We start from the raw sequence: 16227 nt of genomic DNA, 5'->3' as shown, positions 1-16227 counted from the left end.
CACTGGACTCTTTTTGATAGATTTATTAGAACAAAGTATTCTGCACTTGGAACGGAGCCGTCCGCCACCTTAATCTGAAGCCTCCTGTTCCTGAGCCCGGAGGAAGCTGGCCTTCTTCTGGGCAACGCGGTCCTTCCTCTGGGCAAGAGAGAGCTTCCTGCGGTTCCACCTGGGCCACAAAAACACATGATTAGCACTCGCAGCTTTTGATGTTCAGAAACAGTGATCTGTTGTTTTTTTTTTTTTTGTTTTATTTCATCTGGGTGCCTGGTTTATTTCTGAGGCTCAGGAATTAACAACACAGTTTCGGAAAAAACTTCGGGCTTTAACATGTCTCACCTCTTCTTCTTGACTTCTTTGGGAGGCTTCTTTTCGTGGACGGGGTTCTCACGAATGGCAGCATGAGCCTTCACGTACATTGCCTCAATCTGAAAGGAAGAAAAAACTGTCACATTTGTGTCCACAACTTCATGTCTGTTCTTTAGTTAGCATTTTTTTTCTGAAAAAAAAGCAGAAGATCATTAAAAGTTAAAGTTTTATCAATATGGATTTAAATGAAAAATGAAGAGCCAACTAATGATAGTAAAGAGTTGTAATACAGAGTTAAGATTCAAGTCTTCAGTCCTTGGCTTTGATCACTTTTCTTCATTGCTTTTCATTCTTATGAGCGAAACCATTTAGTTGCTCATGATTATGGATCAACCAATTATTGCCCGAGACGATTATCGGCACCGATATTCCGAATTTTGAGGGATCTCCTTTTTTTTAATCCAACAGCTGATAAATTAATTTAAAACTATATACTTTGGCTCTAATTCAAGAATAAAGGCAAGTGAAAGCTAAAATAACACGACAGTTATTTTGAAAATTCGGAAAACTTTATCTAGTGCAGAAAACTTCAGGGAGCTATTTAATTTCTTAAATTTTCAATGAACATTAAAGTCATGCTGCTGAGCCTTGGAGTCATCTAATAAACTTATCTGGTTGCTCCCTACTGATATGCTCAAAGGCATTCAAACAAAGTTATGTGTTAGAATTTGTATTATTTAAAACTTTTACGAAAATATTTTCACTTTTGCTGCAGATGAATATCGGCTCCAAATATCAGTTATTTGCCTCCTTTACTACTAATACTTGGCGCCAGTATCTGCCCTGAAAAAACAAACGAATCAGTCTATTTCTACCCATGATTCAAGAAAAAGCTTCAGTATTCTATCCTTGGATCTGGGCGTCACATTAGCTACAACACAAGTTTAAAGAAGAGTGGTTTAAACATACTTTGAGTTTTGATGCACATTAATGCAGCCATAGTTTGAGATAAGAACAAATTATTTGACAGAGTGATGGATAAAACCCAGGTCCTTGGGCTTGACACTTTTTAACGACGAAGACCTACACATTCTCTAAATTCAGCCCAGCGCAGCAGGGATTTAGCACCTCCTTCACAACATGCTTGACGAAGCATCAAGAGGCTGGATATGGACATGAAAACTGTGAGAATTATAAACTCTTAACACTGTTAACGCCATATCATGTTCCTGACAAGTTCTGCTAATTGTAGCACCGCTAAGACTGAGAAAACAGAAAGAAAATGTGAGAAGCCAGAGGAATATAAACTCTAAGGGACACAGACTCTAACGAGGCTTTAAAAGTGGCTGTTGATTGGTGTGTAGTGGAATCAGATAAGAAATCAATCTCATACAGTCTGACCAAGACATCTGTTGGATTATATCAGGTGGGAAATTGAATTATGTAGCTTGTACAGCAGAGCGTAGATAACGCTCACATTCTCCTGTCCCTATTGTTGCTGTCTGCATTTCATGTAGCACATTACCTCAGCGGCAGCCCACGCTTGGCTGGTTTCTAATTTTATGTATTATTTTGATTCAAGTCCCGCCTCACTTGTGTCAAACTGTAGCAGTCAGGATCAAAAAGTAGCCGGTCACTCCAGGTCAAGAATTTAGCACGATGGTCACAACCTCAACTCTGTCAGTTTTTAACTTATTATTGGTCTCAAATGTCAAATAATTTAGTCTCCAGCAGAAACTATCAGAGCTGCATCTTAAAAACACTGCACTAACGCTACTGACGCAATCTGACTGTGTGTCTCTTTTCAGATTTCATGCTGGTTATAATGCCAGAATGCTGACAACCTCAGGACATCATTTTTTAGAGCATTTACTCAAGAAGTTTATTTCCTGTCTGGTGCCTTTCTGTAGTTTTTGAAGCAGTGTGACCATTTTCCACTGACACCATGTATAAATAAAACATCACAAGGTGTCAGTGATGGACATGAACTTCTGTAAAACAGTCTGAACCTTAGCTCATGATAGATCATCTCTAATATCTCTGAGCAGGGCTTTTTTGGTGTCTCATCGTATTAAAGATGAGCAGCTCGGCAGGAGCGTTCAAGTAGGGATAGACCAATTATCGACCAGGCCGATATTTGATATTTTGAGACATATGGGCATTGGCCATTTTTTAATCCGACTGCAGATAAGAAACAAATTTAAAACTGTGTTATTGCAGCTCTGATGTGGCAGCTTCGCTGTCTGCAGTCACTACTCCGTCCCACCCACTGTAGCATCTGATTGGTTACAAGCAGAGCCATGGCTTGAGAAACAGCCAATCAGTAGTACAGTTATTGCAGATGCATTGATATTTTGGAAAACCTTTACTGTGAAAATTTTGTATTGTTTGTGTGAGTTTGTATTGTTAAAAATTTTGACACCAATATTTTCACTTTGAATGCAACTTGATATTGTCTCCAAATATCGGTTATCGCCCTCCTTGACTAAAATAATGGGTATCATATCAGCCCAGAAAAATCCATATCAGTCTATCTCTGGTTTAAAGGGACTTACTGAATCAGGTGTAACTCCGTTCTTGATGAAGCGCGAGAACTGCTTCTTGTAGGCGTCCTCATCCTCCTCCATCAGGTAGCTCATGTACTCTGACACGTTGATGCCCATGATGTGCTTGCGGTGAACCTCAGCGTTGAACTCTTTGCTTTCAGGGTCGTAACCAGGGAAGCGCTTGGTGCTGCACAGAAAAGAAAGGAAAAGGTGAAATTACAGCAGAAATGACCAAGAATGCCACCGTTCAGAGCTGAAATAAACATTTCTGCTTGAGCTCTGTTGATTTTCTGATGGCTCTATACAACATCAACAAGGAGACTTTTCATACACTGCTTATTTCAACATTTCCCATGTGTGCAGGGAAAAATCTCTTGGAAGAAAGTACATGAGAAGTCAAATTTTTTAATCTTTTTTTTCATTGAATTATCCATAGTCTGTATCCTCATTGTTCAACTTCTGCAGCCGGTCTCGGACAGGATTGTTTTTAAGACTGAAAAAATAGTTACGCTGCTTCAGTCATGGTGCTGACAGATTCAACCACACTACACTACAGATTATAGTCAAATGATTTTTTTAAGCTTTTAGAAATAAAAATAATTTTCACTAAAAGCCTTACCAGATGTTTAATCACATACACCAAAGTGTAACAAAGTTTTGCAAATTGTGAAACTTCATTAACCAAATGCTTTGAAAAAACAGCTCTGTTGTATCAAGACAAGTTTATGGGGGATAAAAAAAAAAAAAACATTCCATTTTTCACTTTAACCTGCCGTGCATGTATGTGTGACAGAGGTTGTCAGTACAGAAATAAAAATAAGGGTCTCTGGTGTGGCCTAATGGTCAAGCTTGTACACTGCATGAGGTCAGTCCTCGAGCACTTGGCCCTAATCCAACCAGCAGCACCTTTAACACATGTCACTCCCCACTCTCACCCCGTTTCCTGCTCTATCCACTGTCCTGTCCTCTCTAATTAAAGGCATAAAAAGGCTGAAAAAATTACTTAACAGGAACAAAGCAGTCAAATCAGGAACAGATGTTTTTTCTTACACATTCACAGCGTTTACGCTCTAAAGAGTTTAACACAACAGCACATTTGACCAAACTTGTGTCAGATTTAGTTTGCAACTCAAGACGCTTCTCTCATCAACAACAGACTGACGAGAACCAACGTTCTGTTTAGTCCTTTAGTATCCCAGAAAGATACACACATCTGTGTTTGCTGTAGACAGAGCAGAAGAGAAGGACCTGGGCCCTTGTATTCGTTATGAATCCTGACAGGTAGGTTGTTAATAGGGAGTTTAGTCTCTCAGGAAATGATGCCTGACAAAAAATGACTATGCTAAAGAAAACTAAGTCCCTCCGGGAACGCACGCTCTGCAGAGTGACACCACCACATACCACACACGTTATAAGATCTTTAGAAACAAAGCAATAAAGATCCTGAAATTTCACTTTCTTATTAACCCCTTACTCTGAATCTTAAAGAATAAACAATTAAATTCCAGAGCTAGTGAAGCAGCCAAAGCTTCATGTCTGACAAAGAATTCACAGCACGTCTTGTTTTCGTTTTTATTTGCGTTCATCACTTTAAACCGCAAACCAAACAGTTTGTGCTGGAACATAACAAAACCTAACAGGAACAGAATTACAAACATTTTAACAGACTAATTTCACAGCTTTTGTGAAGCTGATTTGTTTTTTAATGATGGAGCAGGTGTCATCATAACAAAGGCTCTGTTCTCTTTATCTGTTTGATATGGAGATCTGGACCCTGTTTTTCAGATACACCTGGTGTTTTTGGACCATGAGGCCAAAATAATATGAAACAAAAAATATCTAACCAGAGGACAAATTCAAAGAATAAGAATGTCTGTAACAGCTAAAGTTTGATTAATGCACCACCTCCATCTCTCTGCCTGTGTCCTGTCTGACCCGATTTCCCAGTGAAGACAAACGTGTCCAATAATCTACATCTTAAATATTTTCCACCCAAATAAGACAAACTCAACTGAGCTCTCCTTTTTGTAACTCATATGTTTACGTGAAGCACTTTATCAAATCCAGCGTACCTGTGTGGGATGGACAGGCCTCCATCCACAGCTCCCTTCAGGGCACCGAACACCTTGTTGCCTGTGGTGGTTCTGGCAAGTCCAGCATCCAGGTAGCAGGTGAAAGCACCGGGCTGACCGTCAATGCTCTCCACGTTGAACTCATCCCCAGTGACCTCCACCTGGCCTTCGTACACCTTATCCAGGCCAAACTTGTTCAGCAGCTGATGGAAAATTACAACATGTTAGATACAAAGTCAAACATAAGAAACTTTACGTGTATAATCCTTTATTTGACGTTTCTGAGGAGTGATTACAGCTGAGAACATCTCTCCTACAACAGGACAAGTCCCGACTTACTCTGCGAGCCAGCAGCAGACCAGTGCAGTAAGCTGCTGCGTAGTTCGTCAGGCCCACGCTCACTCCATATTTAGGCAGCTCGTGTGAGTAGGCGGCACACACGATCATGTCACCCTCAATCCTGGCATAAGCGATCTGCAACACAATCAGGAGCAATCATGAGTTTAAACGTTATCATTCACTGTTCACACGACATGTATGACACTGAACACTGATCTATAAACATTACTGAACTCTGTTCAAGCTGAAACCCAAATGTTTAAAGTTTTACCCCTTAAAACATAGGAATGAGCTGCGTTCCTGAACACAAGTTTTTCTTCACAACATATTCAAACGTTTCGCGAGCAAGCTTTTCAGAAACTTTCCCAGAAAGTCGGCACGAGCCAAAGTGCAGACATAGCAAGAAGTCTGGAAATTTTTCTGTGATCATGTTGATGTTTACTTCCTGTTATTGTCTTGCAGCTGTGTAGCCCTTTATGTGCATTATAAAGCTGCTTTATACTCTTCTCTACATGCCATCGCAACATTTTCTACTAAGTTTCACTATAAATTCGTCGGTTTACAAGAGCTTTAATACCTCGCCTTGGATCTCAAGTTTTATGTCAATACTGCAACGTCACTTTCAGACCCTCTTCTCCCATCAAATAGGTTATCTCCATCAGCAAAGGGGCGTCTTTTACAAGCTACGTCATCACAGAGATGCGCACGCATTTTGATAACAGAAGCGGCACTTGGTTCCTTTCATTCAGATAAGTTGGCATCCTTGGAACTCCAAATTAAAACTCTGAGCAGCATAAAAAAATGTCCAGTTGTTCTGTGGTCAGTTGTCAGAAGTGATACTCCACTCAAGACGCAAGTTCTACGAGTTTTTATTTTGTGTAGCTGATGAAAAAGTTGGTTTAGAGCCGAGATTATGACCAAATATAATAATTCCGACTCAAAACAGAGAGTAGATACTACATGGAAGTTTAAATTATGATCAACAGAAACAGATTTCATGTTCACAGTAAAACTTCAGTTTATTATTAATCTATAAACGATTATAATTTTCACCCCTTACAAAAAACATTATTATTCGGATATATTTGTTACATCTATCTGTCTGTACACAGTTTTCTGGCTCCTTCATTGTGACTCAGGTCTCATACACAGCTCATCTTTGGCAGCGATACTTCCGGTGCTAAAATACCGTGAAGCTGTGTCTGTTAAAAAGTGAAGGGACTATTCAATCACAGCATTTTATAACATTAACATTAACAATAACAGCAGCTAAACTACTTTACACTCTTTATTTGATACTGTATTTTACTGTTGTATTGAGAGGACAGCTTTCCAAACAAACAAACCGCTTCCTGTTTTGGAACATAAACTGATGTAGACGATGCACGCTGCAGGTTAAAATCAGGTTGATCTCAGAGCCCACTCACCTGGCAGACGATGTCCCTGTTGGAGAAGCGGACAATCATCCGGTACTTGGGTGTGTTGTACTTGTTCTTATCTTGAACAACCAGGCGCTTGCGAGCAAAGAAGTCAGTCTTTCCCTCTGTGAAGGAATCATACTTTGATTAAAACACTGACATGTCACAGTAGCACTAGGTGAGATAAGATGATAGTCACAGGTGGTCTTACCTCTCCTCCTCCTGAATTTGACCTGATACCTCTTAAAGTAGGCCTTGTTCTTCACTACTTTAACAAAACCCTGCAGAAGACATGCATTGATTTAGTATTAGTGAGTTACATAGAATAAAACATCAGTTAACTTCTATCTATTTTCCTAACCATGCCATTTGAATTATATCAGACAGGGGGTAACCCAGCTAACATTAGCATTAGCAAGCAAATCAAATGGAAGTGATCGAATGAAGTTAGCATTGAGCTACTTAGAATATGTGACTGGCTGAACAGCTGGAGATAATACAGACTAGAAGGACACTCCTGGGATGTGATCTAAAGGACTCAGTGGTGATATAAATGTTAAAAACACAGTGAAGCGGTAAACAGCAGAAGGAAGCAGTTAGGCCACGTTTGAGCAGAGCCGGCTAAACGTTAGCAGGAGGTAATCTAACTTCATCTGAACATCTGCAACATGTTTTTAAACGTCTGGCACCGCGCAGCACTCGATGTATGTCTTAGGTATACATGGATGCACATATTGGGATGGATTACAAACCATTTTGCAGTCTTTTTGTCTCCTTATGAAGGAGCCCGGAGCCAAAGACTGGGGCTTGACTCCGCTGCACTGGAAAAAGGAAGAACGACGTGCGCATGCTCCGTAAATAGCGTGTCACAGGATGAGCCTCTGCAGAGGATTCACCACTCTGCCCCCTATTGAGCTGGGGCTCACATTAATAACAATAAAACCACTCTGCTGTTTGTTTTTAACATGTAAATGTGTGATTGTGATCACATTATCACCCTTTATGACATTGACTCAGCTTATCCCAGAGTCGGCAGAAGGTCTGAGGACTTCTGACACTTTAAACACTTGATTAGTTTGGCTTATCTCAAAGCAGGGTATGCTGGAAACTTTAAAAGAAAAAAAAACACACCTTGTGTTGAAATTATTGTCATAAACAGGAAAACACAAACCAGCATATGATTCATTTATGAATTCCTAATTTGTCTACATTTTTATTATGAAGTCATATGTTGTGTTTTATCATTTTTTAAGAGATGTGGCTTAACCTTTTAATGTACGTGATTGAGACAAAACTACCAGATGAAGTGTTGGGTGATTTGGTACAGCATGTAAGCTATATTAGGTCACATACCTCTGTACTCATCAGTGGCTCCTTTTCTTTTTTCTCCATTAAAATTCTTGCAAGTCTGCTTCACACTGGCAAGACTTAAGCATGAACAGAGGTTATACCATTGATTAGACAGAGTGATTTAGAGGAAAAACATGCACTGGCTCCAACATTCAGTTATTACTGCTTTGGCACATTTGCCCTCCTAACAGTTTTCAGGGTTAGCCGAATAAATTGTAAATGTCTGAGCAGAATTTCAGAATAAAATCATAATTAAAGTTATTCATAAATCACAGAAAAAATTCTCACAACATGTACTTCAAAGTTAATTTTTGTTTGAACCTTTGTGAGGCAGAATTGACAACAATTAAGTTACTTGGATTTAAGGCTGTATGGATATAATTTTGTCTAGGTCACTGTTAGTGTGGAAATAACGTCCCATATCATCTGAAACATTCTGTCCCAAATTACCAAACCATGTACCACCAAGAAATACTTTAATTTATAAAAGAAAAACACACCTTTAAAAAAATATTTTGTTACACTCAAAAATCATTTATATTTTTCTATTTTTTTTTATTTAAGATATATTTTTTGTCTGAAATTGGTGCTCTTGTGTCAAAATCAACACAAAAGTTAGTCATTTCTCTTACCTCATATCTAGGTGTCAGCTTCCAGTTTGATGCAGGTCACACCCTCCCATGTGATTCGTGTCATCCAGGTGAAGTAACAGGTTGCATAATCAGTATTACAGAAATGTATCATGTTTAAAGCTCAGCTTTTGCACTCAGTGGGAGAGAGCCAACACAAGGCTACGATTTAAAACCAGTTTAGATTATCCTAGAAATATTTAAAGGCTCATGGAAAAATAGGTTGCTTTATTATTTCTACATTGTAGATGAATACTGATACATCAGAACTATGAAAGAACACATATTATGTAATCATGTAACAAGCAAATAGAGTTAAATAAACCAGAATGTGTTTTATATCTCAGATTATGTCATTAAAATAGGATACAATACATTTTGCTGTTATAGCAGCTCAAATTAAAGATAGAGACAAAGTGCAGCATGCAATAAGAGAAAAACAAGTAGTAATAATACAAAGAATTTAAGAGTCTGAGAATTAACAAAAAGTACAAATTTACAGCAATTTAAATATAAGAATCATAGTAATAGTAGTTACGACATAAAAAATAGACGTGCAATATTGTTATGAGAGGCAGTTCCAGTTACGCTGGCATCAGGCACTGATGTAGATACTGAAAAGTCTCATTGCTGTTGAGAGGTTTAACCTGTGGTAGCACTCTGTCTTGCAGTCTGCTGCTGAAGAAGCTGCTCAAAGACCCCACAGGCTCATGCAGTGGGTGAGAGGGATTTTCCATGATGGATGCAAGCATTGCTAACATCCTCCTCTCACCCACCTCCTCGAGGAGTCCAAGGAGCAGGCCCAGACAGACTTGGTCCTCCTGATTAGTCTGTTTAGTCTCTTCCTGTCCCCACAGAAAAGTGCAGAAGCCACCACCGTGTCATAAAATGCTCTGGGCAGAGTCTCTACAACGACTATGACAACCTTCACGTAGAGGGCGTCTGTGTGGCGTGACCAGTCCACTTTATTACCGAGGTGTACACCTAGGAATCTGTCTCCATCCTTTGTTTGCTGACAGCATTGCACACTCTTGGCCTTTTCTCATCAGCTTTGTGAAGTCTTCACCTGGAACGGTTATCAATCAATAGTTCATCGTAGCCCTAGAGTTTGGCTGCTTTCCCTTTACCCTAAAGTCCAGCTCATTAAAAACCATCTCAACAGAGTTTGTCTGGTAAATGTTGAGGAAGATCATCTAATGAATCTCTCCATCACCCTTTCCTTGGTCAAACAGCCCTAACACACCCTGGAGGTGTTTTTGGGTTCATGGTTCTGTTGAAAACAAATGATGGTCTCACTAAGAGTAAACCAGATGGGATGGCATGTCTCTGCAAATAGCTGTGGCAGGCATGCTGGTTAAGTGTGCCTTGACTTTTGAATAAATCACCACCAGTCATCAAGGTCCCCCAAACCATCACACCTGCCTTAATAAACCTATCCTCAGAAGCAGAGGTGACTCTTGGTCTTCCTTTCCAGAGGAGGTCCTCATGACAGCTATTTTCATTACATTTGACTACATTTAAAACTGCACTAGAAGAACAGTTCCAAACGCTATACCTTCAATAATATGGATTGGAACAGAAATTTAAAGGGGCTATCTGCTGTATCTTACTGTGTTTAAGCCCCAATACAGCTGATGGTCTCAAAAATGTGAAGAAGACAAGAGATTTCACAGATGAACCCTTGGGAAGGCACACCTGTTAATAGAAAAAACACAGAAAGGGTGAAACTTGTAAATCTGAATCTAAAATTAGTTATGTTTATTAGTTATAATTATTATGTTTTGACACTTTTTTGTAATTCCATGTGTGTACTTTTGTATTTCTGATGTCTACAGTATTAATCTGCAACGTACAAAATGATAAATATTAAAAAAAAAAAAAAACACTGACTGAAAGCCTATGTCCAAACTTTTGACTGAGATTTGTATCAGATACAGAACAGTCTGCATGCATTCACATGATGTTTTTGGGTACAGGGTGTGACAGCCAGAAATGCAGGCATAGTCACAGTTATCTAAGTAATTAAGTCAAGTTGTTGTTGGATGCACCTGCTAAATCATGATACAGGCCTTTGGTGGATTACTCCTGGTAGGATTGTCCCTTAAAAGTTCAGAAATTGATGTTTAAAAAGAGAAATTGCGATCATTTTGTTCCTTTCGTTTTATATTTTAGCTGCAGTGGACACGACTGGCTCTGCAGTTTCTCATCAAATGACCTCTTTGTTAATAATACCTGTTTCACTGTGTGTTTATAGCAACACGCTTATTTCCATCTGACAGCCAGGGGTGTGATTACAGAGAGCGGTGGCACACAGAGCAGCCTCATGTCTCTGCTAAGTTAAGCCTACAGCGTCATCTGCTTTTCAGCAACTTCCATGAGCACAGGAGTGTCAGACAAACAAAAGATCTGCGTCACTGCTCCCATGTGGAACCTGAAGAGTAGGTTTCATGACAGTTTGGAATGTGAATGAAGGCAGTCTGCTTAGTCATATTTTCATCAGAGCTACGTTGTGCTGATGTGGTTACTTCATTACAGGTTTCTGTTGACTTCTCTCACACAGTGAACGCTGGCTGTGTGTATCAACATTTATCTTGGAGTTCATTAAGCTTCCTCTCAGTCAATTACTTATTTCAGATTTTCATTTGGACTAACCACACAGTGAGAACTCATTGATTAATTTTTTAAATCTTGTGACGAAGATAACATGGATTAACCAAAGGAACACTGAGACAAGCATTTCAACCCTCAGCTTTCTCAAACAGAAGAATTTAATCTCTCAGCAATGAACTTCAGGTAAGTTATTCAGATCAGATTGCATGAGTGCTACACACACCGGGCCACAGGAAGCTCCAGACTTTACCCTTTCATTCACAGTCATAGAATAAGCTTGGCTATTGCAACAAAATGGTGAATTCAATAAAGTTAACTGTTTCAAGGCATGATATGATGTCTCTGACCAAGTTATATTTACAGGCCCAAAGCTGAGGGGTAACTCTGCGTAACCTTAAAAGCAGCTTAATTTTTGCCTCCCTGTCTGTAAATACATCGTTTTTAAAGAAGAGGTTTTTCCACAGGAGCTTACTAACATGAACCCTTGATAACCCCAATCATATCTGACAAGCTGTGCCCTCCAGGGATTTCATATACTGGTGATATAAGGAAGTGGTTTGTTTCCACATGTTTCTGAAGTGTGTTTCATCCTTTCTTTATAAATCAGATTAGTTTTGGGACATTTGTCCTTTATTTTGAAAGGACAGATGAATAGAAGACAGGGGTGTTGGGAGTAAAGGGTCTGGTAAATACACATTAAAAGGTCAGAGGTCAAGTAATAACCTGAGCAAAAGCAGTACCCATGTATTCTTACACTATTGAATCTATTTCTGTTTGAAGTATGTTTTTTTATGATTCAGCTCTTTGTTTAGGATCAACGTGAGTGACTGAACATGTGGGCACAGGGTTACGGATGGTCAGGGATGAAAGTCCAGTTTTACACTTCTCAAGATGTACAGTCAAACAAAGTGGTTTGCATTGATGTTAACAGAATCATGGGTAAAAAAATACAGTGCTGTTGCTACTGATGATGTTATGGATAATACACTGCAGTGTGTGGCCTATTCTCCATATTTCAGCTGTGAGTTAAAAAGAAATGTGTTCAAAAAAGAAACTGTATGTAAAGAACTGTTTTCTTACTTATCGGTTAACAGTACACAATGTTAAGAAGGCAGATGTAAGTATCTTAAAGAATAAGGTCATAACAAGAAGGGGTAAAACCTGTGTCATGGCTCATTCAAAGTGCAAATTTAACTGTGGCATAAAAAGAAACTTGTTTTTGTTTATGATATTTTATTCAACTTTAAACCTTGACCCCGCAACAAATGTTTCAATTTCCTCAGTCAGAAAAACACAGTTTCCTCTAAGTGAATAAAAAGCTAGCCTCCCTTAGCTTTTCCATGCCAAGGGTATCATTAACTAAGAGTGCAGAGAAGTGGCTTGCAAGCTGAAACAGCAATGCAGCTTTGTGACCAGAGATACAGTAGGCAGTACACCCATCAACCATATAAAAACCCATCATAGTTTAACACACTTTTGGACAGCACACAATGTCTAGATGGTTGATGTGTATCAGAACAGAAGGGTTAAGGGGATTTATCAACATGTATTCACCTGCGTGTGACATAAAAAAAATGCATTTACATTTTCCTTATTCAAAAGCACTTAATTATGGAAGCCCATTTCCAGAAAAAAAAAGTTACATTACAAAAATAAAGAAAATTGTTCAGTAATAATGAGATACTTTCTCATAACTATACTTAAGTATCTCATTTTTTATGAATTGAAACCTTTTAGCTATGAGGTATCACCTCATTTGTATAGCTTACCAAATGTTTTAACTTCTTTCTTTTGATTTTACTGGTGGAAATCAGCGTCCATACAGGATTTCTCCTAAATGAATGGTTTTGCGAAGTGCAGTTTCAGGCCCTGGCCACTTGATGTCAGTGTTGTCCTATGCTTGAGCCAAATGCGCATGCTCCATGCGATGTAAACATTTGGTAGGCCGCCGTCTGTCTGAGCGCTGCAGACATTGTGTACACGTATTACGGCTGCATGGGCTGGACCGCGGAGTCAATGGGAACGAGCTAACTCAACGCTGGCTAGCTTTCAAGTAGAGACATAAGCTATGCTAACTTGGAAAAAATAGCTCATGTATCCGGACAAAAGTTCGGAAAACACGTCTTTTGTCTGTAAAAGCAGGACTATACAATCGTGCATGGGAAGCAGAAGACGTCTGCTGCGGTCGGTTGAAAACGCTTCAAGGTAAAAGATCCTCTTTTTTTCGGGCTCGGTCTAATAACTGGAACGAGCACTTACTCACAAAGTCACGGCTTGTTTTCTCTTTTTTCTTTCGAAACGAAAGCTGTGACATTACATTTAATGTATCGATCTTACAGGAGTACACTTTGTCACTTTGTGTGTTTTATTATTAGCTCTTATAAGTGTTTCGACTAACAACTGTTAAGTGTTGATGAACTACTTCACTGGCTTGCCAAGGAGTCGGCTTAGCCTTAGCCATACTATGATGATTTGAATCTTCACAGCTTGGAAGTGTCAAATAGACTTCTTTACAGTAACATAACCATATTGTGTCCGCTCAGAAAGGAGAGCACTGTGGAAGTATAACTGCTGCATACTGTTGCATTTGATGCTGGATCTCCATTTCAGCTCACAACACCAGCGAGCCATAAAAGGAATAGAGGCTTCTCCTGTGTGTGATGCATCTGTCCTCTGTTTTAAACCTGTAGACTTAGACGGTTTTTTGATAAGTGAGAACATGATTCAAACCCTTTGACGAGCACAGGCATTTGCTGTGTCCATGCCAAGGATATCTTTAACTCAGACTGCAGAGAAGTGACTTGCAAGTTGCAACAACAACACAGCTCAACCACCAGAGATGCAGTGGGCGATATATCCACCAAAGTTTAACACACTTTCAAAAATAGGGAACAGTTTCTTTGTTTATTGGCTAGCAGTACGCACTGTGTAGATCATGGCTTTACATGAGAATGGGGTTATAAAACAAAGGAGAAAACACAATACAGGCCAGTGGCTCTGTGGAAGTTATTGGGTTCCTATTAACTCATTGTGGTCATGAATTGATGCTGTTATTTACAGCATGAGGATCCAGTGAACTCTAGAGACTTATTTGGTCAACAGTAGTCGGAGATAGACCAATTCTGATACCCTTTTAAGTATCTTGACCCCTTTGAGAGTCAGTCTTGTTGTATCCGTAGAAGCTCTAAAGCATTCTAGCTCATCCTGATAATAGTGTTTAATGCTATTTCACTTAAATAAAGCAAGATATTAACAACATGTCCTTCTGCAGCTTATGTAACGCAAGGGGTGATTGGAAAAATCACGTTAGATACAACAAAGTGTTAGCAAAACAACAACAACAATAAAAGAAATAACAAAAAATAGTGATAATATTTAGAGCTGAAACGATTCCTCGAATGATTCGAGGTACTCGATTACAAAAAACACTCAAGTAATTTTCTCCGCCTCGAGAAATCGTTTAATTTTAAAAAAGATCAAAGAGTGGTATTTCAAATAGAGCTGAGGCCATATTAAGAGAGTTTTCAGACCCCTCAAGCTACCTCTTATACTAAATAGCAACTAGCAACAAATCTAGCTTCTTTTCTGGAGTTTGGAGACGAATGGGTCATTCTAAGAAACGGGTGCCATTTGGGTCTGCAACATTTGATGAGATGTACAAGGCACAAAAAATGTGTCAAAGTGTGTCAACAAATTTTGGAGCTACCAAAGCAAGTGCTCTTATTGACAAGCTGTATCAGAAAATTCTTAAAGAGAAAAAATTTCATTTGAAAAATAACTGCTCTTTAATTAAACAAAAATGTTTTTTATCCGATTACTCGATTAATCGATGGGATTTTCAGTAGCATACTTGAATACTAAAATATTCGATAGCTGCAGCCCTAAAATATTTGAATGTAGTCTAAAACACCTCAACAAACAGTTTTTGTCAGTTTTTGGCTGGTTAAAAATATCCCCAAACATCAGAGTTAAGTGTGAAAAACACAGGAAATACAAAATATCACTCAGTGAGCAGCTCACACAAAGGCCTGTTCATAAAATGTGTTTAAAGAAAGGATTTACAAGATGATTTCTTTTCCTTTTGAAGTAGAAGCCTCTGTCAAAATAACACTGAATGGGAGTTGTCATGTGAAGAATATTTTTAGGTTGGCATTTGAGTAACTGTGTACTATATCTGTACCTTTCTCTACTGTGATGCCGAAATAAACCCATGCACCTCAGAGCCCAGGCACTGTACCGTAAATAGCAAATTAAGCGACTCTCCTGAGACTGTGACAAAGTTTCTCAACTGTGAAACAAGTTTTCTGGGTGGTCATGGCCAAAGCTTCTGAAAATAACAACTTTTCTTGGTGGTGAATATCTTGTTTCTGTGAGTCAAAGGGTGGCCGTGTTTGAGCCAACACGTGTCAGTACTTGTTGCATTGAAGACAAAAAGCTTCCCAAGCTATACTCAGACATCTGGTCTCAGCAGAAGTATTGTGGGTAATAAAACATGTTAAAAGGATCACAGAAGATATGCAAGTGTGAAACATATGCATGCATTTAAAGTTGCAGTGAAATTTGCTGAGAAAAGCTGAGAAGGAAGAGTGAAGTGACTCCAGCAGTCACAGAGACCAGACACTGCATACTTCACACAGTTTAACAGAGTACTGTGTAGCTCTCCATCGACCAATCCTGTCACTCCCACAGAAAAAGCCAGCCAAGACTGTGATTTATGTGTTGGTGTTATTGATTGAAACCTTTTATTTCCCACACTACTATAACTCTACTTTTTGCATTGCAGCTTTTGCAGCAAAGTGTAAAACACTAGCTTGTGCTGTTGGTGCTTTTCGTTCTCATTGTGTGGCTGTAAAGGAAAGAATAGCCCCCAGCAAAACCATTGAAATGCTGATTGTACACTGGGAAAATCTGAGCTCCTCTCTGTGGGTGAAGTGAAAGGCCTCTCTACCTCAGT

The 16227-nt window shown here is 39.1% G+C and overlaps 2 protein-coding genes across 3 annotated transcripts in view; one reads left to right on the top strand and one right to left on the bottom strand.

Annotated features, from left to right (window-relative positions):
- Positions 1-8: 8 nt before the first annotated feature.
- On the bottom strand, positions 9-7553 carry rpl5b (ribosomal protein L5b). The gene is made up of 8 exons (XM_074668080.1): positions 7437-7553; positions 6896-6965; positions 6694-6809; positions 5267-5401; positions 4928-5130; positions 2865-3042; positions 340-428; positions 9-169 (listed from the first exon to the last, which is right to left on the bottom strand). Exons 1-8 carry the CDS (start codon positions 7437-7439, stop codon positions 70-72), a joined length of 894 nt encoding a protein of 297 aa, XP_074524181.1. The 5' UTR covers positions 7440-7553; the 3' UTR covers positions 9-69.
- A 5671-nt stretch (positions 7554-13224) lies between these two features.
- The window catches only part of evi5b (ecotropic viral integration site 5b), a 60810-nt gene continuing 57807 nt past the window's right edge, over positions 13225-16227 (top strand). For both annotated transcript variants that reach the window (XM_074667682.1, XM_074667681.1), the window contains exon 1: positions 13225-13478. The gene's annotated coding sequence lies outside the window, so the exon portion shown is untranslated. The remainder of the gene's footprint in view (positions 13479-16227) is intronic.

This window comes from Halichoeres trimaculatus, unplaced genomic scaffold (genome assembly GCF_033239565.1).
Source record: "Halichoeres trimaculatus isolate MK-OKI-2021-1 unplaced genomic scaffold, fHalTri1.1 fHalTri1_scaffold_4, whole genome shotgun sequence".
Classification (NCBI taxonomy): domain Eukaryota; kingdom Metazoa; phylum Chordata; class Actinopteri; order Labriformes; family Labridae; genus Halichoeres; species Halichoeres trimaculatus.
The sequence above is the reverse complement of the archived record's forward strand: the minus strand, read 5'-3'. Positions and strand labels throughout refer to the sequence as shown.

What these genes read in the sequence shown, in the direction of transcription:
- rpl5b (XM_074668080.1), bottom strand. An exon ending in ACAGGGACATCGTCTGCCAG is followed by an intron (nt 5,402 to 6,693) that starts GTGAGTGGGCTC and finishes ATTGTGTTGCAG; the next exon opens with ATCGCTTATGCCAGGATTGA. An exon ending in AAAGAAGTCAAGAAGAAGAG is followed by an intron (nt 170 to 339) that starts GTGAGACATGTT and finishes TTTGTGGCCCAG; the next exon opens with GTGGAACCGCAGGAAGCTCT.